This window comes from Pristiophorus japonicus, chromosome 1 (genome assembly GCF_044704955.1).
Source record: "Pristiophorus japonicus isolate sPriJap1 chromosome 1, sPriJap1.hap1, whole genome shotgun sequence".
Lineage (NCBI taxonomy): Eukaryota > Metazoa > Chordata > Chondrichthyes > Pristiophoridae > Pristiophorus > Pristiophorus japonicus.
In genome coordinates this window covers 478,561,182-478,586,698 of record NC_091977.1, presented here as the reverse complement: position 1 = coordinate 478,586,698, position 25,517 = coordinate 478,561,182, and the positions used below count along the sequence as shown (strand labels likewise).

Here is a 25,517-nt window from a genome sequence, read left to right as displayed (position 1 = left end):
AATTAGGAACAGAAGTAGGCCTTCTAGCCCCTCGAGCCTGCTCCGCCATTCAACAAGATCATGGCTTATCTGGCCGTGGACTCAGCTCCACTTACCCGCCCGCTCCCCGTAACCCTTAATTCCCTTATTGGTTAAAAACCTATCTATCTGTGATTTGAATACATTCAATGAGCTAGCCTCAACTGCTTCCTTGGGCAGAGAATTTCACAGATTCACAACCCTCTGGGAGAAGAAATTCCTTCTCAGCTCGGTTTTAAATTGGCTCCCCCGTATTTTGAGGCTGTGCCCCCTAGTTCTAGTCTCCCCGACCAGTGGAAACAACCTCGCTGCCTCTATCTTGTCTATCCCTTTCATTATTTTAAATGTTTCTATCAGATCACCCCTCATGCTTCTGAACTCCAACGAATAAAGACCCAGTCTACTCAATCTATCATCATAAGGTAGATGGAGTATAATGTTGGAAAGTGTGAGGTCATGCACTTTGGCAGAAAAAAAATGAAAGAGCAAGTAATTATTTAAATGGAGAAAAATTGCAAAGTGCTGCAGTACAGTGGGACCTGGGGGTACTGGTGCATGAAACACAAAAGGTTTGTATGCAGTTACAGCAAGTGATTAGGAAGGCCAATGGCATCTTGGCCTTTATTGCAAAGAGGATGGAGTATAAAGGCAGGGAAGTCAAGCTACAGTTATACCGGGTATTGGTGAGGCCACACCTGGAATACTGCGCATAGTTTTGGATCTCATATTTAAGAAAGGATATACTTGCTTTGGAGGCAGAGAAGAGAAGAGAGAAGGTTCACTAGGTTGATTCCAGAGATGAGGGGGTTGACTTATGAGGAAAGGTTGAGGAGGTTGGGTCTCTACTCATTAGAATTCAGAAGAATGAGAGGTGATCTTATCGAAACGTATGAGATTATGAGGGGGCTTGCCAAGGTGGATGCAGAGAGGATGTTTCCACTGATAGGGGAGACTAGAACTAGAGGGCATAATCTTAGAATAAGGGCACACTCATTTAAAACTGAGATGAGGAGAAATTTCTTCTCTCAGAGGGTTGGAAATTCTGTGGAATTCGCTGCCTCAGAGCTGTGGAAGCCTGGACATTGAATAAATTTAAGACAGAGATAGACAGTTTCTTAACCGATAAGGGATTAAGGGTTATGGGAAGCTGGCAGGGAATTGGACCCGAGTCTATGATCGGATCAGCCATGATCTAATTAAATGGCGGAGCAGGCTCGAGGGGCCGTATGGCCTACTCCTGCTCCTGTGGTTTATTTTATTTTCTTATGTAGGATGAGTTCCAAGAACAAATCATTGGGGGATTCTGCTGGTAATGGTGCAAGGGCAGGAAAAGCAGACATTGCTGGAGATATTCTGGCAACAATCGGATAGGCAAGAGTGAAACCAAGCGAGGGTAGTCCCACTGAGCTGGACAATGGAGGAAAGTCTTTGGAGGAGGATGGTGTGGTTGATTATGTCGATGGCTGCAGAGAGGATGAGGAGTGATGGTGCACCATATCATGGTCATATTGGAATAAGGCACCAACCTTCAGGTGGTAAGACGGAGGTTATGGATTTATTTTTGAGGAATGAAAATGATTGCCACCAACTGATGTAGCTTGGCCACTGAGTATGGAAGCTTCTCATCTATACCATGTATTTGCAGGGCAGAGGTGTATATTATACCATTTGTCTGTGAAGACACAGTAACCTCGCCCCTGCTTTCATTCAACAGAAAGAAAGACTTGCATTTAATATTAGTTACATGTATTAAAACTAATCAAAAGTATATTTTTTCCTCATTTAGATCAATGTTTTTTCTTTACAACCCCACCCCCATTTTACAGCCAGACAAAAACATTGGTTAGGAGAAAACAGCTGGTCCATCTAGCTTGTCCCATGCAGTTATGATGCCTTGTGTATTAGATCAAGAGAGTCTCTACCCACTAGATGCCATATTGTCTCCTGGGAGAAATGAAAAACCAGATCAAAAACCAAGGGCCGATTAGGGCAGGGAAAGACCTGAAACATTCCTCTCTGATCTATTTAGGTGGTCAAAACTAGTCCAGGAGATCACATTGACCATGAACTGCCTAACATCTAACCTATTTCCTCACCTGTGTAATTTATATGCATGATTCCCTAACCTATCAAATTGAAATAATTGAACAACGTGCTCACAATCTCGTCCTTCCGTTTTTTTTTAAGATCGCAATCAAATTGTCCCTGAGGCTATGCTTCTTTAAAGTATATAGACCTAGTTCCTTAGGCTATCTGGGTAGCTAAGGTTTTAATCTGGGGATCATTTGTGCCCCTCCCCTGAACCTTTTCCAAAGCCCCCAATATCACCTGCCGTTTGGGACTCAAAACTGGACTCCGAATTCTAAATTAAATCAAGGTCTTGCACAAAGGACAAAATGGTGTGTTTTTTTTGTAAGGGATAGTCCAGAACACTCTTGGCTTTAGCTATAGTTTTTGTGCATTGGTTGGGACCCTTGAGCGTTATGAACTAGGGTATTTTTCTTTCACCACAGGCTTTAGTCATGTTCCTTCTAAGGTGCAAGTGTGCGTAGTGTTGGTCCTGCCCACATGCATAATAGTGTACCTGTCTAAGTTAAATGGCATTTGCCAAACTTGGGGTCCATTTCCCAAACACATAGAGACCTGCTTGAGTTATTTAGTCTCCTCCATGGTTGTAACACTCGCACGAATGATCGTATTATCCACAAACGTGCCCAAACCCCTTAATCGAAGTCACTAATATAGATAGTAAAGAGAAAAGGCTCTACACTCTCCAAACAGATCCACAGCCATCGATAATGATTTACTGCCTATGGGCATGCAGCCAATTCTTAATCTACTATAGCAGCTTCTCATTTTCTTCCCAATATTTTTGTTACCATTCTGACTCCGGGCTGTCAGTCACCAAGTATCCTCTGGTGCCTTGCCGTTTTTCATATGAGCTTGGTGGTCAGTAGACTATTCAACTGTGCCGTGGAACTGTACTCCAGCAGGGTCTTCAGGCAAGGAGAGGAGAAAAAAAAAATTCTTCTGAAAATATTTTATTATTACAAGAAATGACTGTTTTACCAGCAATGCTTTGAGAAATAGGACATGGTGGTAAATCTTGAGCTCTTATTTATTTTGCAGAAATACACAAGGCACCGTTTGATGTGGAGCTGCTGTCTTTTGGTGGTAATCATTACGGAGAAGGGACAATAATGGAGATGATGTCGCAGTCGGCACAGATGAGCACAGAGCCTCCCTTCAGCCTTCTTGGTAAGGATCCTAAAATCTCAAAACTTTAGGGTCATGAGAACAATTTTTTCAGTTGGGGGGAAAAGAGAAAAAGGAAGTGTTTTCTACCTTTTCTCTCCCGGTGCCTCATACTCTATATTCCTCAATTGCGGATTGGGAATGGATTATTAAGATGCAGGTGAGTGAACCCTGGTGTGGTTCTCTTGCTGCTCTTCCCGTTCGCCACCACAGTCCCACCACCAGCTCTCCAGGGTATTGTGACCTATAAGTCGGATTTGGTATGTATGGGAGATGGGGAGAAACTTTTAGACTCGTGTATTGTTTATATCATATTTCTACTATAACTTGCATTTATATAGCGCCTTTAACATAATAACATGTCCCAAGTCACTACACAGGAGTGTTATCGAACGAAATTTGACACCTAGCTGCATAAGAAGATATTAAGGCAGATGACCAAAAGCTTAGTCGAAGAGGTAGGTTTTAAGGAAAGTCTTAAAGGAGGAAAGAGAGTTGGAGAATTAGGGAGGGAATTCGCCAGTGCTGGAGCGATTAAAATCGGGGATGCGCAAGAGGCTAGAATTGACGGAGAGCAGATATCCCAGAGGGTTGTAGGGCTGGAGTAGATTACAGAGCTAGGGAGGGGTGAGGCTATAGAGGGATTTGAAAACAAGGATGAGATTTTTTCAATCGAGGCATTGCTCAACCGGGAGCCAGGAGTAATGGGTGAACGGGACTTACTTCAAGTTAGGATATGGGCAGCATCGTTTTGGATGAGCTTAGGTTTATGAAGGGTGGAATATGCGAGTCTATTAACTGTATGTTCGTGCTATTCAATAGAAAAGGGAAGGCTTATATTTATATAGCGCCTAATAATGTTTTAGAAACCATTTCAAAGCACTTTGAATATTATGTATTACTTTAAAGTGCAATGACCATTATGTAAGCAGATGCGGCAGCTAGTTGCACAGCATCATCTATTTGCATTTAGATAGTGTCATTAATGTAGGAAAATGTCCCAAAGCACTTCAGACAAAAACTTAACACCCAAGCCAAAGAAGGAAATATTAGGACGAGTGAATAAAAGCTTAGTCAAAGTGGTAGGTTTAAAGGAAAAGAGGTGAGAGAGCTGGAGATGCAGAGAATTTTAAAGATTTCTAGAGTTTAGGGCTGAGACGGCTGAAGGCATGGCTGACGGTGGGGTAAAGGGAGTGGGGATGCACAGGAGGCCAGAGTTGGAGGAACGCACCGTTATTGGAGGGTTGTACAAATGGGGAAGGGTGAGGCTGTGGAGGAATGAGCGCAAGGATGAGAATTTTAAAATCGAGGCTTGGTGAACTGGGTACCAATGTAGGTCAGAAAACACAGGATCATGGGTGAGTTGGTGCAGGTTGCGATAATGGCCTCAGAGTTTTGGATCGGCTCTAGTTTATGCAGGATGAAGGATGCAAGGCTAGCCAGAAGAGCATTGGAATTGTTGATTCTGGTGGTATCAAAAACATAAATGCGGGTTTCAGCAGCAGATAGGTTGAGGCAGGAGCAGTCCTGGGCAATGTTAGAGGTGGAAGTAGGTGGTCTTGGTGGTGGAGAGGATATGAGGTCAGAAGCTCCGCTCGGGGTCAAATAGGATGCTGAGATCATGGAATTCTGGCTCAACCATAATTGGATGGCTGACAACAAAGAGGCAATGGAAATTTATAGAGAGATGATGGTGAGGTACAGCTGGGTGTCATCAGCACACATGTGAAACCTGATATCATGTCTTTAGATAATGTCGCTGAGGGGCAGCATATAGAGGAGGGAGCCAAGAATGGATCCTTGGGCAACTCCAGAGGAAATGATGTGGGCTGGGAAGGGAAGCCATTGCAGGAGATCCTCCAGCTGTGATTAGATAGGTAAGAATGGAACCAGGTGAGGACAGGCCCATTCAGCTGGACAACGGAAGAGAGGTGTTGGAGGGGATTGGTATGGTCGACTGTGTCAAAGGCTGGAGAGGTTAAGAAAGATGAAGAGGGCTAGTACACCATGGTCACAGTCACAGAGGATGTCATTTGTAACTTTGATCAGGGCTGTTTTGGTGCTTGGGCAGGGGCGGAAGCATGATTGGAGATGTTCACTCATGGAGTTTCAGGAAAGATAGGCATGGGTGTGGAAGGTGACAACACCTTCAAGGACTTTGGAGAGGAAAGATGAGTTAGAGATTGGGTAGTAATTTACAAGAACAGAGGGGTCAAGGGTATATGTTTTGAGGTGATAGGTGATGATGGCAGATTTGAAAGGGAGGTGGACAGGACCCGAGGAGAAGGAACTGTTTGTAATATCAGCTAGCATAGGACCAGGTAGGGAAGTTAGGTGATCAGTAGTTTTGTGGAAAAAGGGTCGAAAGAGCATGGACAAGATGAGCTTGGAGAGGGATAGAAAAGAAATTAGAAAAAGATGCAAATTCAGGGCTAGGGCAGGGGGAAGCTTTGGGGAAGCTTGGCTTGGTGGGTAAGGGGAAGGGAGGGATGCAGCAGAGGCAGCTAAACGGATGGTCTCAATCTTGGTGACAAAAATTGTCTAATTTTGTAAGTAATTGGCTGTATAGTACTTTAGGGTGTCCTGCGATCTTGAAAGGCACTTTATAAATTCAAGTTAATTCTCTCTCTCTTTTTTTCTTTCTCTCTCTCGCACTCATTTCCTCCATTATCATTGAGCTATAGATTTCTGGAATGTAGGGTCAAGCCTGTTACCACACCTTGGCATCATCTGTACTTTTTTTAATAACGCTAGATAGTTTTTTTTAAAGCTTCCATTTATACAGTCTCTCAAACATCCCAAAAAGCTTCGCACAGAACGAATTACATAGTGTAGTTACATTTTGCATACAGCAAGGTACCAGCAAAAGAGTGAGATGAGTGACGACGTTAATCTGATTTTTATTTTTGGTGATGGTTGGGGGAGGATTGTGCGGCAGGATCTCAGGAGACCTTGGGTCCTCTTCAAGTTAACACCAGAGGGCCTTTAATATCCACCTAAATCATTGGAACAGGCATAAGAAATAGAAGCAGGAGTAGGCCATTTGACCCCTTGAGTCTGCTCCGCCATTTAATAAGATCATTGCTGATCTGATCATGGACTCAGCTCCACTTCCCTGCCCGCTCCCCATAACCCTTTATTCCCTGATCGCTCAAAAATCTGTCCATCTCTGCCTTAAATATATTCAATGACCCAGCCTCCACAGCTCTCTGGGGCAGAGAATTCCACAGATTTACAACCCTCTGAGAGAAGAAATTCTTCCTCATCTCAGTTTTAAATGGGCGGCCTCTTATTCTGAGACTATGCCCCCTAGTTTTAGTTTCCTCCATGAGTGGAAATAAAATCTCTGCATCCATCTTGTCCATGCCTCTCATTATCTTATATGTTTCGATAAGATCACATCTCATTCTTCTGAACTCCAATGAGTATAGACCCAACCTACTCAATCTATCTTCATAAGTCAGCCCCCTCGAATGCAAGTATATCCTTTCTTAAATACGGAGACAAAAATTGGCTTACCAATACCCTGTACAGTTGTAGCAGGACTGCTCTGCTTTTATACTCTATCCCCCTTGCAATAAAGGCCAACATTCCATTTGCCTTCCTGATTACTTGCTGTACCTGCATACTAACGTTTTGTGTTTCATGCACAAGGACTCCCAGGTCCCTCTGTACTGAAGCACTTTGCAATTTTTCTCCATTTAAATTATAATCTACTTTTCAATTTTTTCTGCCAAAGTGGATAACCTCACATTTTCCTACATTATACTCCATCTGCCAAATTTTTGCCCACTCACTTAGCCTGTCTATATCCCTTTGCAGATTTTTGGTGACCTCCTCACAATTTGATTTCCCACCTATCTTTGTGTCATCAGCAAACCTGGCTACATTACACTCGGTCCCTTCATCCAAGTCATTAATATAGATTGTAAATAGTTGAGGCCCCAGCACTGATCCCTGCGGCACCCCACTAGTTACTGTTTGCCAACTGAAAAATGACCCTTTTATCCCAACTTAGTTTTCTGTTAGTTAGCCAATCCTCTCTCCATGCTAATATATTAATCCCAACCCGGGAACTTTTATCTTGTGCAGTAACCTTTTATTTGGCCCCTTATCGAATGCCTTCTGGAAATCTAAATACACCACATCCACTGGTTCTCCCTGATCCACCCTGCTGATTACATCCTCGAAGAACTCCAGCAAATTTGTCAAACATGATTTCCCTTATCTTAAAACTATGCTGACTCTGCTTGATTGAATTATGCTTTTCCTAATGTCCTGCTACTACTTCCTTAATAATGGGCTCCAGCATTTTCCCAATGACAGATGTTAGGCTAACCGGTCTATAGTTTCCTCCTTTCTGTCTGCCTCCTTTTTTAAATAGGGGTGTTAAATTTGCAGTTTTCCAATCCTCTGGTACCGCCCCAGAATCCAGGGAATTTTGGTAGATTACAACCAATGCATCCACTATCTCTACAGCCACTTCCTTAAGGACCCTAGGATGCAAGCAATCAGGTCCAGGGGACTTGTCCACTTTTAATTCCATTATTTTACTGAGTACTACTTCTTTAGTGATAGTGACTTTGTAACAGTTCTTACTGTTTCCTGCAGGTACTATAGAAGGATCTGGTGTGGAGGAGCTGTTGAACTTCGAACCTATGGTACTTCCTGTACACGAAATGAAAGGTATAACAGCATCTTGCCCAGCACTGCAGCACCTTAACTCTCCGGCCGAAGTCGCAGGTAGGCAGTGTCACAGGAGTGAAAACTATCTCTTTCTGCCTAGATTTTAAGTTTTAGTTTCCTGCATCAAACCCCAAATTATTCTCCAATTACAAAAATCTGCTTTATTTGTTAGGTTCTAATCAAAAAGGACTCCTGAAAATTGCACGATAAAGCTTTATAGTACAATATTTTAATGGAGCGGGTCGTTAAAGGGTGCAGCGGAAGCAGATACAAACCCATAAAAACCAACAGAATCTTTGCTTTTATATCTAGAGGCACGGAATACAAAAACAAGGAAGTAATGTTAAACTTTAGTTAGGCCATAGTTGGAGAATTAAGTTTTGGGCACCACATTATAAAGAAAGAACTTACATTTATACAGCACCTTTCACGACATCCCAAAGCACATTACAGCCAATTGACCTTTTGAAGTGTAGTTACTCTTCTAATGTACAAAACATGGCAGCCAATTTGCGCACAGCCAGCTCCCACGAATAATGACCAGATAATCTGCTTTAGGAATGTTGGTTGAGATCTTTTATGTCACCTGAGAGGGGAGACAGGGCTCCGTATAACATCTCATGTGAAGTTTAAGGCTGACCTTCTAAAAGTTTTCAACATTTTAAAGGGATCTGATAAAATAGTGATACAGATTGTTTCCATTGATCAGAAAGACACTAGTGAGAGAACATAATTTTAAGCTACTCACAGAATTAAAGGGAAATTTAGAAAAAAAGACTTCATATAGACATTGGTTAAAATATGTAATTATCTGCCACAAATAGCTGTTGAAGCAAACTCTCTATAAAAAAAAAAATTAAAAAAATTTAAACAGAGGACTTGATTATTATTTGAAAAAGAAATATTAAAGGATGTGGGGAGTAAGTAGAGTGGGGTTAGTCTGGATTGGATATTAAAGGTATAGGCAATGGGTAGGAGAGAGGGATTAGACTGGAAATTGAAGAGTGTAGGGAAGGAGAAAGAGTGGGATTAGACTCTGGCTAGTGGAGGATAGCTTCAGCACAGACTTGATGAGTCAAATGCCTGTTTCTATGCTGTAATGTTCTAGGATTCTATGAATGGCGTTGTTCCAAGTAATACTCAAGTTATACCAATTAATAATGAGGAAAACCACTTAACCAAGTCCTGTCCATCTGCCTTAGGTATTCCCACCCACCCTTTTTAATTGTCTCTTCTTGAATCTCTTCCTTTTTCCCCAAGACGTGACCATTTTTAACATAATGTTCCATGGGAGCTGATGGCCCTCTGGTGCCTGGCTCAAATGCCTGTTTTTAAAAGAAAAAAATAATTCTCGAGATGTGGATGTCATTGGCAAGGCCGGTATTTATTACCCATCCCTAGTTACCCTAAGAAAAAGTGGTGGTGGGTGTTTGTCTTGAGTGGTTTGATACAACTGAATAGTTTGCTAGGCCACTTCAGAGGGCAGTTAAATTGGTATGGTACTGGACTCACAAAGGACAGCAGGCTTCCTTCCCTAAAGGACATTAATGAACCAGCTGTGTTTTTAATGTCAATCTGACATGGTCAATTTTACTGTTATTAAACTTTTATTAAACTGAATTAAAATTCACAAAATGCAATGGTGAGATTTGAACCCGTGTTCTGTGGATTATTAACCTAATAGCATAGCAGCTACATTATCGTACCCTTTCTTTGTGTGTGCCTAGATGGTGACAACCCACCTTTTCTTACCCAATGTCCACATGTGCACTTTCCAGCAGGGATTGCAGAGTAGCAATTGTGAGCAGAAATAATGGTTCTACTTCCCATCCCTGCTCCTTCCCCCTTCCACTAATCACAATTCAGACCAGCAACCAGTACCTTCTGGCAGTATTATCGCAAGAGGACATCAGAATAACTGTTGCCCCAAAACTCTCATTTCTCTAATGCACTGTCCACCGGCGATACCTGCACAAAAAGAAAATATCTAACATGAGAGAACTACACAATTAAAAATGCTGCTGAAATGGTTAATAATTATTTGCTGATGTATAAGTTTCTTCTCCCTTATTTCCATTTTTTTCACTTCCTTTCACCAGCAGTTTAGTTTTTGAGGTTGGGATTGGTCAATATAAGCGATGTTATAAAGGGAGCTTTACTCTGTATCTGACTGTACTTGCTGTACTTGCCATGGGAGTGTTGGTGGGACAGTGTAGAAGAAGTCTTACTCTGTATCTAGCCCATGATGTATACGCCCTGGCTTTGTTTGATGGGCCATGTAGAGGGAGCTTTACTCTATGCTGTACTTGTTACTTTATTGTGTGCTGTGGATGTTTAAGATAAAGGTCAATCTTAAAAGTAAACTGAATCCACACATGAAGTAACAAAGTAGTTCCCTCCTTTTACATTATAATCATAGACTGGTTACAGCACAGAAGGAAGCCATTCGGCCCGTCAAGCTTTTGCCAGGTCTCTGCAAGAGCACTTCAGCTAACCCCACTCCCCTGTCCTTTTCCCGTAGCCCTGCAAATTCTTTTCCTTCAGTTACTTATCCAATTCTCTTTTGAAAGCCACGTTTGAATCTGCCTCCACCACCCTTTCAGCTAATGCATTCCAGATCCTAACCACTCACTGCATAAAATAGTTTTGCCTCATGTTGCCATTGGTTCTTCTGCCAATCACTTTAAATCTGTGACCTCTAGTTCTCGACCCTCCTGCCAATGGGAACAGTTTCTCTCTATCTATTCTGTCTAGTTGCCTCATGATTTTGAACATCTCTATCAAATCTCCTCTCAACCTCCTCTGCTCTAATGAGAACAACCCCAGTTTCTCCAGTCTTTGCACGTAACTGAAGTCTGTCATCCCTGGAACCATTCTTGTAAATATTTTCTGCACCCTCTCGAATTCCTTCATATCCTGAATTGGACGCAATAATCCAGTTGAGGCAAAACCAGTGTTTTATAAAGGTTCTTCATAACTTCCTTGCTTTTGTACTCTATGCCTCTGTTTCTGAAGCCCAGGATCCCGTATGCTTTTTTAACCGCTTTCTCAACCTGCTCTGCCATCTTCAATGATTTATACGCCCAGTTCTCTGTTCATGCACCCTCTTTAGAATTGTACCCTTTAGTTTATATTGCCTCTCATTCTTCCCACAAAATGTTTCACTTTGTACTTTTCTGCGTTAAATTTCATCTGCCACGTGTCCGTCCATTCCACTTGCCTGTCTATGTCTTCTTGAAGTCTATCACTATCCTGCTCACTGTTCACTATACTTCCAAGTTTTGCATCATCTGCAAATTTTGAAATTGTGCCCTGTACATCCAAGTCATTAATATAGATCAAGAAAAACAATGGTCCTAGTACCGATCTCTGCAGAACACCATTGTATACCTTCCTTCAGTCCAAAAAAGCAACTGTTCACCACTACTCTGTTTCCTGTCATTTAGCCAATTTCGTATCCATGATGCCACTGTCCCTTTTATTCCATGGGCTTCAACTTTGCTGGGAAGCCTATTATGCGGCACTTTATCAAACACTTTTTGGAAGTCCATGTACACCACATCAACTGTATTACCCTCATCAACCCTCTCTGTTACCTCATCAAAAATTTAAATCAAGTTAGTTAAACACGATTTACTTTAACAAATCCATGCTGGCTTTCTTTAATTAATCCACACTTATCCAAGAGACTGTTTTCAAATCCATCCATGGCCTCTCCCTTCCCGATATCTGTAATCTCCTCCAGCCCCACAACCCCCCCCCCCCCCGAGATGTCTGCACTCCTCTAATTCTGCCCTCTTGAACATCCCTGATTATAATCGCTCAACCATTGGTGGCTGTGCTTTCTGTTGCCTAGGCCCTAAGCTCTGGAATTCCCTGCCTAAACATCTCCACCCCTCTACCTCTCTTTTCTCCTTCAAGACGTTCCTTAAAACCTACCTCTTTGTCCAAGCTTTTGGTCACCTGCCCTAATTTCTCCTTATGCGGCTCAATGTCAAATTTTTAAAATCTCATAATACTCCAGTGAAGCACTTTCGGACGTTTCACTATGTTAAAGGCGCTATATAAACACACATTGTTAATTTTGTACTGGATTATCATTTCTAAAAGCTCCCCCACTACCGAGGTTAAACTGACTGGTCTGAAGTTGCTGGGTTTATTCTTGCACCCTTTTTTGAACAAAGGTGTAACATTTGCAATTCTCCAGTCCTCTGCCCCCAGCCCCCTATCTAAGGAGGATTGGAAGATTATGGCCAGGAGCTCTGCAATTTCAACCTTTACTTCCCTCATCATTTTTGGATGTATCCCATCCGGTCCTGGGTGACTTATCTACTTTATGTACAGCCAGCCTTTCTTGTATCACCTCATCAATTTTTATCCCATCCAGTATCTCAACTACCTCCTCTTTCAATGACTTCTTCCTTGGTAAAGACATATGCAAGGTGCTCATTTAGTACCTCAGCCATGCACTCTGCCTTCATGCATAGGTCTCCATTTTGGTCCCTAATCAGCCTCACCCCTCCTCTTACTACCTGTTTACTATTTATATGCCTCCAGAAGACTTTTGGATTCCCTTTTATGTTAGCTACCAATTTGTTCTCAGACTCTCTCTTTGCCCCTCTTTCCTTTTTCACTTCCCCTCTAAATTTTCTATATTCAGCCTGGTTCTCACTTGTATTCTCAGCCTGACATCTGTCATACGCACGCCTTTTCTGCTTCATCTTACTCGCTATCTCTTTTGTCATCCAGGGAGCTCTGGCTTTAGTTGCTCCACCTTTCCCCCTCTTTGGATTGTAGTTCGACTGTACCTAAACCATCTTCTCTCAAGGCAGCCCATTGTTCAATTACAGTTTTGTCTGCCAATTTTTGATTCCAATTGACCCGGGCCAGATCCATTCTCAACCCATTAAAACTTGCCTTTCTTCAATTGAGTGTTTTTACTCTAGATTGCTCCCTGTCTTTTTCCATACCTAGTCTAAATCTTATGATACTGTGATCATTGTTCCCTAAATGTTCCCCTACTAACACTTCCTGCTTAGAGCAAAGAAGGTTGAAAGGAGATTTGATAGAGGTGTTGAAAATCTTGAGGGGTCTAAACAGAGTAGATAGAGAGAAACTGTTCCCATTGGCAGAAGGTTTGAGAACCAGAATGCACGGATTTAAGGGGATTGGCAGAAGAATCAAAGGCGACATGAGGAAAATCTTTTTTACGCAGCAAGTGATTAGGATCTGGATTGCACTGCCTGAAAGGGTGGTAGAGGCAGATTTAATTGTGGCTTTCAAAAGGGAATTGGATAAGTACCTGAAGAAGAAAAATGTGCAGGGCTGCGGGGAAAGGGCGGGAGAGTGGGACTAGCTGAAGCACTCTTGCAGAGAGCCGGCACAGGCTCGACGGGCCGAATAGCCTCCTTCTGTGCTGTAACCATTCTATGATTCCAAGAACCTTGGGGGAGTGGGGTTAGAGGGAGAATAGACTTTAACAAAGGTTCACTAGACTAATTCCTGGGATGACTGGATTGTCCTATGAGGAGCGATTGAGTAGACTAGACCTTTATTCCCTAGACTTTAGAAGAATGTGAGGTGATCTCATTGAAACGTATAAAATTCTGAAGGGGCTTGACATGCTAGCTGCTGGGAGGACTTCCCCTGGCTGGGTAGTGTAGAACTAGGGGTCTCAGAATAAGGGGTTGGCCATTTAGGACCGAGATGAGAAATGTCTTCACTCAAAGGGTTGTGAATCGTGGATTTCTCTACCCCATGGGCTATGGATGCTCAGTCGTTGAGTATATTCAAGATGGAGATCAATAGATTTTTGGATACAAACGGAATCAAGGGATTTGGGGATAAGGCGGGAAAGTGGAGTTGCGGTAGATGATCAGCCATAATCTTCTTGAATGGCAGAGCAAGCTCAAAGAGCCGAATGGTCTACTCCTGCTATTTTTATGTTATGTAAAATTGAAAGAACACTGGCCTAACTGTGAGGAATGGGAACTCTGACCGACTTGCCTTTTTCTTCTTCTCCTCTAGGCAGAGGCGCTGAAGCCAATTGTAGTAGCCTCCTGTTTTCTATGGAGGTTCATAGTATGGTAACGGTTAAGGGAGAATTATAAATACTTGAAGGTGTGGCTGATTTCAGGGTATTCGTTTTTGAAGCTGAGACCAGCAGAATGAGTGCAGAATGGGGGTTGAATTTTCTGATCTGTATCGCTCAGTACCACGCCATGCAGTAGATTTAACCTCTAAGAAGAAGCAAATAACTTGGATTTATATTACGCCTTCATGACCTCAGGACATCAAAGTGCTGTACAGCCAATGAAGAACTTTCAAAGTGTAGTCACTGTTGTAAGTTTTTTAAAAAACTAAGCCACTGAGGGAAACCACTTATTCCAAGGCGAAGATCCACTGCACATTGATCTGCTCATGTCTGTTGTATTGTTTTGTATGATCATAATGAATCGTCCAAATTTTAATAAAACAAAATTCCCCCCTCGACAACCTGCAGAAGGGCCGACGTTTGAAGAAAAGAGAAGCCCAGAATTGGCCCCGCTTCCTTTCGAAGAAATGGCTCCTCCACAAGGACAAATGCTTGATTCCACGTGGCAAACTGCAGGTATAATGGGGAGAAAATTAGAGTGAACTCTGTGCATTTGACTTGCTGTAATAGAACTTGGTGACCAACTGACCAGGATATTAGTCAAAGTTCCTTGTTTTTTTCAGTTCTTGGAAAAACTGTTTCTATCTCAACACAAGTCTAACAAGCAGCTACCGTCTCTTAACGTTTAATGGCTTCCCCTTGGACCTTCTTCCTCTATCAATATTCTTAGTCTCACCATCTTGTCTTGTCTCACCTCAAATGGAGCTCCCACAGCTCCTACATTGTTAAAGATTTCTCTAAGAAGCTCTGTTCTCACGTTCGTGTTAAAAATTTATTTTCTCGTCAAAAATGTTTGATACTCTAAGCCCAAATCTGTCCTAACCTTGATACTGCTGCCATATCTTGGAGTTTCTTCTAGCAACTGTCATGCACATCTGAACAACACACAGGGTAAAGCTTGCCTGTAAGTTGATCCCGCTCACTTCTAGACTCCAAGCTATCCCTTGCTCCTATTGCAACCTTGCTTGTCTCTGCCTATTTCATGAGTATTGCTGTATCAGTGCTCTGTTCCGTACTTTCCTCCTCGTGTTTCAGGCTCTTAAAACCCAAGCTTGACATCATCTAATCATTCCCTGATTTCCCTCATCTTCTCTTCCATGTTTGGTGTGTGCATTGCAGGGCTTGACCTGTAAACTAGGTTTCTCTAATAACGCCACACCCCCACAGAGCTTGTTCTTAAGCACTGATTTCAAAATGACCTTATATTTTAAACCAATTCCCTTATGTAACCCATGGCAACAGCATTAAAGTGTTGGACCCTCAGTGAGAAGACTAAGGTTGGAGCTCAGGCTCCACCAACTTTTAAGACATATATATTTTTGAGGTCAGAACAAGACTCTTGAACCCATTTCTACTATCTGCTTCAACTATCTTCCATGGTAACTTATTGCACAACTCTATTACCCTCTAGGTGCAAAAGTACCAGCTGTTTGCTTCTGATGTCCCTTGAACCCTTTGCCATAGTGAACCATTCTGAACTTGTGGCTATCTTGTGTGGTTTATCTAGCAGAAAGGGTGGCGGGGACATTGGATAGATTGGTGAGCTATTCTCCCATTTTTCGCTCCTCCCTTCCAAAGATGGGCCTGGAAATTGCGGTGGGAGGCTTGCCGCCTCTGTACGTCTCCAAACTGAAAGAAAACTATGTACTTACCTTGTGACTCCAGAGCTTTGAACTGTTCCGGTCCTTGGCTTGCAGACGTAAGCCTGCGTAAAGGCCCACGGATCCCAGGGGCGCATGCGGTTCGCAAGCGTTCCTGGGATCATGTGAGCCAGGCCAACCTGTGGGGATTTGTTTTATGTACGGAATCCCCATTAGCATAATAGAAATCACCTAATAAATAACATTTCACACCACTTAAATAAATAAAAATAAATGATTATGGCTTCAAAATTAATTAAAATATCCTTTAATTAAACATTTAAATTTAATTTTTTGAAAATAAATGTAAACATTTTTAAACGGGACAAAATTTAACTAAACTGATTTTAAATATGTGAATGTTTAAATCATTTAAAAAAAAAAAATTATTTTAACATTTTTACCCTTGCGTTGGTTTTACCCGGCATAAGGGTTTCGTGGGTATTTGCTGGGCAGCAGTTGGGCAAATAGCCCAACTCTGCGCCAGCGAAAGTGAATTTACAGCGGATGCGGTGATCTGTCTAAGCGAGATTTGACATCGCAAAAAATTCCATATTTTCCCATGTGTGGAAATCCAGAACCTGCGGGGCGATCCACAGCACATACAAGGGCCCCAAAAATTCCTAGGCCAGTGTGACTATGGCTGGGTAACGACTCCAGAAGCACCAGCATCCCACAAGCATAAGCATCCCACCAGCAATTTGCCCAAATGGCCATTCTTCACCTAAGCCCAGATTTTGAGTGTCAGATTATTTGACCATGGATGTTACTGTAGCAAGCTCAATCTTTCGTCAACCGATACTTATGCATGCGCGCTCATTTTCCAGCTATGTTTCTGGACAGTGGTTGCGAGCGGGATAATGACTTCTTAAAAAAAAAAAATTCTCCTCCCAAGTTCAAGAATGCAGAGGGCAGTTGTAATGTCCAACTACTGTTGGCTTACATCCACTTAGCACAGGCCAAGGATTGAACCTGTGACATCTAGTCTGCACTGCTCAGTACCTCCCAATGGCATTTGTGTTTAATTTTTTCTTTGGCTTACAAAACCTCTATTGTACTTGTGCAGATTCCATGGCTGCAGTTACAGCACCCTTAGCATTTGAAGAGGACCTTTGGGTTAATCAAGAGGAAGCAACGAACAGCAGCACCACACTTTCACCAGCAGAGCAGGAATCGAGTAGGTAGAATGAAATTGTAGCAACTATACACATATTGACATCTTTTCTGATCAGTAGTTGTTTTCGGGGTGAAGACCTCTGGAGGCTTTCGAGTAGCTCGAGTTCCCAAATGGGTGAAGACTAAGTTCTATGAATTACATGATGATTAGCTGGAGTTTCAAGGATATGTGGAACTGACTAGTACAGATCATGAAAATCCCTGGTCCGCAAGAGTTTTCTGATTTCTGTTGGGGTAACAGTAGGAATGCAGCAATTGGTCGCAGCATTTCTGTGTTAAGGAAAGCTCGGATTCATGCTCCTGATGCCCAACAAGTAACTCCTAATGGCAAAAAGCATATGTGTGAACGTTGGCTGAGGATGGGATTGAGTATTGCTGTGATTTTTCTTCAGTGCCTAATAGTCTGCCTACACTTTTTTTTAAAAGAAAAAAACTCGTTAAATAAGCATCGATCACGGTGTCAGTGATTAGGGGCCTTCAATTTTAAATTGTCAGTACGAGAGTGAGGAGACAGGTTAGGAGAAATTTATTTATGTCGAGGGTAGTTGGAGCATCGAATGCTTTGCCACAAAAGGAGGTTGAAGCAGAGACCATTGTATATTTTAACGGGGATAGTGGATAAATATTTGAAATAGAAGATACAGGGCTACGGGGAGAGAACAAAGCAGTGGATTATTGCTCTGAGAGCTGACGCAGACACAATGGGCTGAATGGCATCATGTGCTGCAAACTTCTATATTTTTAATGCAAAGTTGGTAATTACATCATTAACTGGCTTTCATTTTTAAATTCAATCAGATGTGAACAGAATTGGTTTGAGGAGATTTTTTTTTTGTAAATGTGCCACCCTGTTTGTAGTTACAGAACCTACAGAAAATCTGGTGACTGAAGTAAAGCCATCGGAAAAAGAGGCAGCGGGGACTGAGTTGCCACCGACGTCAGCTCAGGAGCACATGGAGTCTGCACAGGAAGTAGCAGGTAGGCAGTGAAATGTAATATACAGCAATACTTAGAGCTCATCAATAACTTTGTGGGTCAGTGCACTGGCCAGTATGTTGCTGAATCATACATATAAGAAGGACCCTGGTTCAATCACATGTTTGTGCTGAATTAACTATTTCCAGCCAGAACAGCAGTTAGAGTTGCAGTTGGTCTCTGCGTCCCTGTATTAGGGATCAATCAAGGTTCCTGATTGTTATCCAATGACCCCTGCTAGAAATCAGGACTCAGCTGCAATATTCCCACAGTTAATTTTGCCTAAAGGCACTAGCTGCCTAGGCTCACACATGAAGTATGGTCACTAGTGCAAGGTATCCCAGCATCATCCATATCCTGAGAACTGTACCCCAGCAAGGAGTGCTTGCCTTCAGGAGAAGAGGAGGATATATTTGGTGGGAATAAGATAAGTCAAAATATCAGCCAGTTTGCTACTAGGGTGAGATAATAACAGAGTAGTTCCTTGGTTTACGTAGGAGTGCAGCGCAGGGAATAAAGAATGTTGTCTGTGGAGGGTAACAGGCCTGGTTGAAACAGTGCATTCAGTTTGTTTTATTGTGTATGTTTTTTTTTCTAATATAGTTAGAGAATTTGCTATTACTGTAAGGTATGGTGGGTTAGTAGCTATACTGAACCAGCAACCCAGCGATCATGAGTTCAAATCCCACCATGGCAAATTGTAGGATTAAATTCAATTTTAAATCTGATTATTTGTGGGTTGGCATAAAAAAATTGATAATAAAAGCCGCTGGATTCTTGTGACAACTCAACATCTTTGCTAATGTCCTGAAAGGAAGGACACCCCTACCCTGTCAGATCTGCATGGGACTTCTGGCGCACAATAGGTGGTTGACTCTCAGTGCCTTCTCCACCACCTTCTCGGGGCAATAAATGTGGCCTTGCTAACATCACTCATACCCCGAGAACAAAATAAAAATAGAAGCTCCTTGTATCACCATCAGTAAAATCATTTCTAATATCACTTGTAGACCAATTGTGATACACTTAAGAACATAAGAATTAGGAACAGCAGTAGACCATCTAGCCCCTCGAGCCTGCTCTGCCATTCAACAAGATCTTGGCTGATCTTGCCGTGGACTCAGCTCCACTTACCCGCCCGCTCCCCGTAACCCTTAATTCCCTTATTGGTTAAAAATCTATCTATCTGTGATTTGAATACATTCAATGAGCTAGTCTCAACTGCTTTCTTGGGCAGAGAATTCCACAGATTCACAACCCTCTGGGAGAAGAAATTCCTTCTCAACTCAGTTTTAAATTGGCTCCCCCGTATTTTGAGGCTGTGCCCCCTAGTTCTAGTCTCCCCGACCAGTGAAAACAACCTCTCTGCCTCTATCTTGTCTATCCCTTTCATTATTTTAAATGTTTCTATAAGATCACTCCTCATCCTTCTGAACTCTAACAAATAAAGACCCAGTCTACCCAGTCTACTCAATCTATCATCATATCTCCGGAATCAGCCTAGTGAATCGTCTCTGTATCCCCTCCAAAGCTTGTATATCCTTCCTTAAGTAAGGTGACCAAAACTGCATGCAGTACTCCAGGTGCGGCCTCACCAATACCCTATACAGTTGCAGCAGGACCTCCCTGCTTTTCTACTCCATCCCTCTCGCAATGAAGGCCATTATTCCATTCGCCTTCCTGATTACTTGCTGCACCTGCAAACTAACTTTTTGGGATTCATGCACAAGGATCCCCAGGTCCCTCTGCACTGCAGCATGTTGTAATTTCTCCCCATTCAAATAATATTCCCTTTTACTGTTTTTTTTTCCAAGGTGCATGACCTCACATTTTCCGACATTGTATTCCATCTGCCAAACCTTAGCCCATTCGCTTAACCTATTCGCTTAACCTATCTAAATCTCTCTGCAGCCTCTCTGTGTCCTCTACACAACCCGTTTTCCCACTAATCTTTGTGTCATCTGCAAATTTTGTTACACTACACTCTGTCCCCTCTTCCAGGTCATCTATGTATATTGTAAACAGTTGTGGTCCCAGCACCGATCCCTGTGGCACACCACTAACCACCGATTTCCAACCCGAAAAGGACCCATTTATCCCAATTCTCTGCTTTCTGTTAGCCAGCCAATTCTCCATCCATGCTAATACATTTCCTCTGACTCCGCATACCTTTATCTTCTGCAGTAACCTTTTGTGTGGCACCTTATCGAATGCCTTTTGGAAATCTAAATACACCACATCCATCGGTACACCTCTATCCACAATGCTCGTTATATCCTCAAAGGATTCCAGTAAATTAGTTAAACATGATTTCCCCTTCATGAATCCATGTTGCATCTGCTTGATTGCACTATTCCTATCTAGATGTCGCACTATTTCTTCCTTAATGATAGCTTCAAGCATTTTCCCCACTACAGATGTTAAACTAACCGACCTAGAGTTACCTGCCTTTTGTCTGCCAACTTTTCTAAACAGAGGCGTTACATTAGCTGCTTTCCAATCCGCTGGTACCTCCCCAGAGTCCAGAGAATTTTGGTAGATTATAACGAATGCATCTGCTATAACTTCCACCATCTCTTTTAATACCCTGGGATGCATTTCATCAGGACCAGGGGACTTGTCTACCTTGAGTCCCATTAGCCTGTCCAGCACTACCCCCCGAGTGATAGTGACTATCTCAAGATCCTCCCTTCCCACATTCCTGTGACCAGCAATTTTTGGTATGGTTTTTGTGTCTGAAGACCGAAGCAAAATAATTGTTTAAGGTCTCAGCCATTTCCACATTTCCCATTATTAAATCCCCCTTCTCATCTTCTAAGGGACCAACATTTACTTTAGTCACTCTTTTCCGTTTTATATATCGATAAAAGCTTTTACTATCTGTTTTTATGTTTTGCGCAAGTTTACTTTCGTAATCTATCTTTCCTTTCTTTATTGCTTTCTTTGTAATTCTTTGCTGTCGTTTAAAATTTTTCCAATCTTCTAGTTTCCCACTAACCTTGGCCACCTTATACGCATTGGTTTTAATTTCATACTCTCCTTTATTTCCTTGGTTATCCACGACTGGTTATCCCTTCTCTTACCGCCCTTCTTTTTCACTGGAATATATTTTTGTTGAGCACTATGAAAGAGCTCCTTAAAAGTCCTCCACTGTTCCTCAATTGTGCCACCGTTTAGTCTGTGTTCCCAGTCTACTTTAGCCAACTCTGCCCTCATCCCACTGTAGTCCCCTTTGTTTAAGCACAGTACGCTGGTTTGAGACACTACTTCTTCACCCTCAATCTGTATTACAAATTCAACCATACTGTGATCACTCATTCCCAGAGGATCTTTTACTAGGAGATCGTTTATTATTCCTGTCTCATTACACAGGACCAGATCTAAGATAGCTTGCTCCCTTGTAGGTTCTGTAACATACTGTTCTAAGAAACAATCCCGTATGCATTCTATGAATTCCTCCTCAAGGCTACCCCGTGTGATTTGATTTGACCAATCGTTATGTAGGTTAAAATCCTCCATGATTACTGCCGTTCCTTTTTCACATGCCTCCATTGTTCCCTTGATTATTGTCCGCCCCACCGTGAAGTTATTATTTGAGGGCCTATAAACGACGCCCACCAGTGACTTTTTCCCCTTACTATCTCTAATCTCCACCCACAATGATTCAACATTTTGTTCATTTGAGCCAATATCGTCTCTCACAACTGTCCTGATATCATCCTTTATTAACAGAGCTACCCCACCTCCTTTCCCTTCTTGTCTATCTTTCCGAATTATCAGATACCCCTGTATGTGTAATTCCCAGTCTTGGCCACCCTGCACCCACGTTTCTGTAATGGCCACCAAATCATACCCATTTGTAATGATTTGTGCCGTCAACTCATTTACTTTGTTTCGAATGCTGCGTGCGTTTAGGTAAAGTGTTTTAATACTAGTTTTTAAACCATGATTTTTAGCTTTGACCCCTCATGCAGCCCCTTTATATTCATACATATTGTCCCTTCCTATCACCTTGTGGTTTACACTTACCCCAGTGCTACTCTGCTCTGTTGCCTGCTGCCTTTTGCATCTGTTCATCTGAGCTCTCACTCACTCTAACGAGCTCAGAGCCCTCTCCTGGGTTCCCATCCCCCTGCCAAGCTAGTTTAAAGCCCTCCCAACCGCACTATCAAAACCACCCGTGAGAACATTGGTCCCATCTCTGTTGAGGCGTAACCTGTCCGACTTGTACAGGTCCCACCTACCCCAGAAGCGGTCCCAATTGTTCATGAAACTAAAGCCCTCCCTCCTACACCAATGCTCGGGTATTGGGGAGCCTAATTGTCCATCCACAACCAGTATGGTACTTCTGACAAATGGAAAACTTGAACACTGAGTTTCTGTATGTTAGACAAAGTAACACACACTACAGTCTATTGTTATATGGCAGTAACCACTGCTTCTGAGGGTTGAGATGATAATTGATAAAAGTGTTCGATCTTTGATCTTGCAGGTTTTATTGTGCTTTCAGCACCCCCTTTTAACCTTCCCTTCCCCCCCCCCACCCCTCCACTCTATGGTAATATTACGATGCTCTATATAATAATTGCTTTAGTGACTCAATCCTTGTATGTTGCGGCTTTAGAATCCTTGCTGAAGGCAAGTGTAACATGAGGCTTGCTATCACATTTAAATTCATGATTTATGGCCACTGCTCACAAATGCAGGGAAATAGTTCTGCGGCCTGACAGGACCCAATCAAGGCGACAATATCTTCGAGGGGAGAGAACCATTTTTACTAAGAGCTTGCTGGGCCCAATGTTTTTCTCTTGTGCCTGTAAATGGCAGTTATAGGACTTTTTTTTGTACTATACACGAGATTGGTTAGGGAGAAGTTTCCCTTTTTTTGTGGGGGCGGGGGATTAGGGGAATGGGTGGCGAGGATTCCACTATCAGGAAGGCAGGCTAGTTGAAGAGATCTGACATTTTGAATGCATTTTAATGTGAAATACAGCTGAGAAAGCAAACTATTCCAGTAGAATCGTAGTTCTTCACTGTGGACTGCCTGTTACCTTGGCTTCCAATAAGCCTCGTCACTGAGCTGAACAATGGGATGACTTTCATGTAAACTCCTTGTCAAAACATTCATTGTTTATGTTTCTGTTTAGCTAAGTCTAAATTGCAGTAACACTTTATCCTAGTGTTTTTTTTAAAGCAACCTTTAAACAAATCTGCAGCAGAACTCGTTGATCTAACTTTGTCTAACGGTTCCTTGCAGTCACCAAATAGTGAGGGTTGTTTCACAGAGCATATGCAAGGTGGGTTCAGTTGACAAATGCACCACATGGTGCAATATTAAGAACATACAAAATAGGAGCAGGAGTAGGCCATATGGCCCCTCGAGCCTGCTCTGCCATTAATACGATCATGGCTGATCCGATCATGGACTCAGGTCCACTTTCCTGCCCGCTCCCCATAACCTTTTATTCCCAGAGTTCTCAGAGTTTCTGAGCCCAACAGGTGCCCCAAGAATATCTCAGTGCTCATTGTTTAATCACTAAATTAAAAGAATGTTAATATCAAATGTAGTTCTTTATAAACATTTAAATAGAGTATGGAAAGCTCTGGCCCAATAAATTCATGGGGACGCGATCCCAGCAATTATGCCAGGATCGTGCCCGTCACGAGACTCCACTATTAACCACACCAAAGTTCTTGAGATTGGGGAAGGGCCTCCAAGAATGGGTCTTTGGATGCTTTGATGCAGACCGGGCTGGTCCCCAGTATATGCTGAGTAAGGCAACTTCAGCAGGGCCAATAGAATGGCCTTAGCTTTCTAGAGGGGAAAATTGGCCATGGTTCTTCCTCCTCTACTAAAGTGACGAACCCCTGCCAGTACGTTCAGGTGTAGATGCCTGGCGAAGACAAATAGAGCATGGCTGTGATGCCTTCTGCAGTCACATAGCCCACCGACACTGTTGACTGCACACACATGAATAATGGCTACATGGACAAGTATTGAAAAGCTGCCAGTGTGTGGAATGATTCTCAGCACTACTCAACCTCTCAAGGGATTAATGAGAAATTGTTAGATGGGCGGGGAGGGAGGAGAAGTCATATGCTTGTGGCGAAGTGTTGGTGTTATAATCTACAGTGCCAAGGAATGGTTATTGAAGGATGAAATCTGCAAGTTACTTGCCTGGCTGTACAGTCAGCCAGTTCAGAACATGGGCAGGGCATTGCTGCACCACAGGAAGAGAGGGGAAATCAATGGGCACTGGCGTGCCACTTTGCAGCCAGGGACAAGAGCACATCTGTCAAGTGTCCCTGATGAGAAGTGACAATCACTCATTTTGGTTTTAAAATGTGACCTGTTTAGACGAGTGCCCCTCTGTTTTAAAATGAAAAGCACACAGCTTGTCTATGTTTTTAATTAATTTGCAATATGCCTCACTCTTGCTATGTGCTTGATAATAGATTGATGAGGTAAGGAGTAGATGTCAAGTTTAATTTCTGCCATTGACCAGGAACTGGTATATAAGGCAGAAATAATAACTGGAGGGAGCAGGGAAATAGGTTTTCAGTCAGCTTTTATGTTCTTTTTATTTCCCCTGTCCCACCTTCACATGAATGGATTGTAGGTTTGGTGCATCCTGGTGTGACATTATGCCTTAAAAATCAGAAGGCTTCTGGATTGTTCCACTGAATGACTTCTCCTCTCTCCCCGCCCATCTAACAATTTCTCATTAATCCCTTGAGAGGTTGAGTAGTGCTGAGAATCATTCCACACACTGGCAGCTTTTCAATACTTGTCCATGTAGCTATTATTCATGTGTGTGCAGTCAACAGTGTCGGTGGGCTATGTGACTGCAGAAGGCATCACAGCCATGCTCCATTTGTCTTCGCCAGGCATCTACACCTGAACGTACTGGCAGGGGTTAGTCACTGAATGGGCAAATGCACTACATAGAAGTTACAACACGGAAACAGTTCATTCAGTCCAATCAGCCTGTCGTCATTTACCCTCCAAATTTACCTACCCTGTTCCCATATCCCTTTATCATAAAATCATAGAAATTTACAACACAGAAGGAGGCCAATTGGTCCATCATGCCCGTGCAGCCGACAAGGAGCTATCCAGCCTAACCCCACTTTCCAGCTCTTGGTCCGTAACCTTGTAGGTTACGGCACTTCAAGTGCATATCCAAGTTTTAATCCAATTTTTAAATGCTGTGAGGGTTTCTTCCTCTACCACCCTTTCAAGCAGTGAGTTACAGAACCCCATCACCCTCTGGGTGAAAAAAACTTTTCCTCAAATCCCCTATAAATCTATCACTTTATATCTATAAGAACATAAGAAATAGGAGCAGGAATAGTGCCATACGGCCCCTCGAGCCTGCTCCGCCATTCAATTAAGATCATGGCTGATCTGATCATGGACTCAGGTCCACTTCCCTGCCCGTTCCCCATAACCCCTTATTCCCTTATCAGTTAAGAAACTGTCTATTTCGGTCTTAAGTATATTCAATGACCCAGCTTCCACAGCTCTCTGAGGCAGCAAATTCCACAGATATACAACCCTCTTAGAGAAGAAATTCCTCCTCATCTCAGTTTTAAATGGGTGGCCCCTTATT

At 42.6% G+C, this 25,517-nt stretch overlaps 1 protein-coding gene across 7 annotated transcripts in view; it reads left to right on the top strand.

Annotated features, from left to right (window-relative positions):
- The window catches only part of LOC139276641 (microtubule-associated protein 4-like), a 420,834-nt gene that overhangs the window by 246,942 nt on the left and 148,375 nt on the right, over positions 1-25,517 (top strand). For 5 of the 7 annotated variants that reach the window (XM_070894641.1, XM_070894644.1, XM_070894640.1 and 2 more), the window contains exons 4-8: positions 3,148-3,276; positions 7,885-8,016; positions 14,462-14,569; positions 16,820-16,930; positions 17,788-17,907. In XM_070894641.1, coding sequence (XP_070750742.1) covers positions 3,148-3,276; positions 7,885-8,016; positions 14,462-14,569; positions 16,820-16,930; positions 17,788-17,907 — 600 coding nt within the window. The remainder of the gene's footprint in view (positions 1-3,147; positions 3,277-7,884; positions 8,017-14,461; positions 14,570-16,819; positions 16,931-17,787; positions 17,908-25,517) is intronic. The other 2 variants (XM_070894653.1, XM_070894662.1) reach the window with 2 other exon arrangements.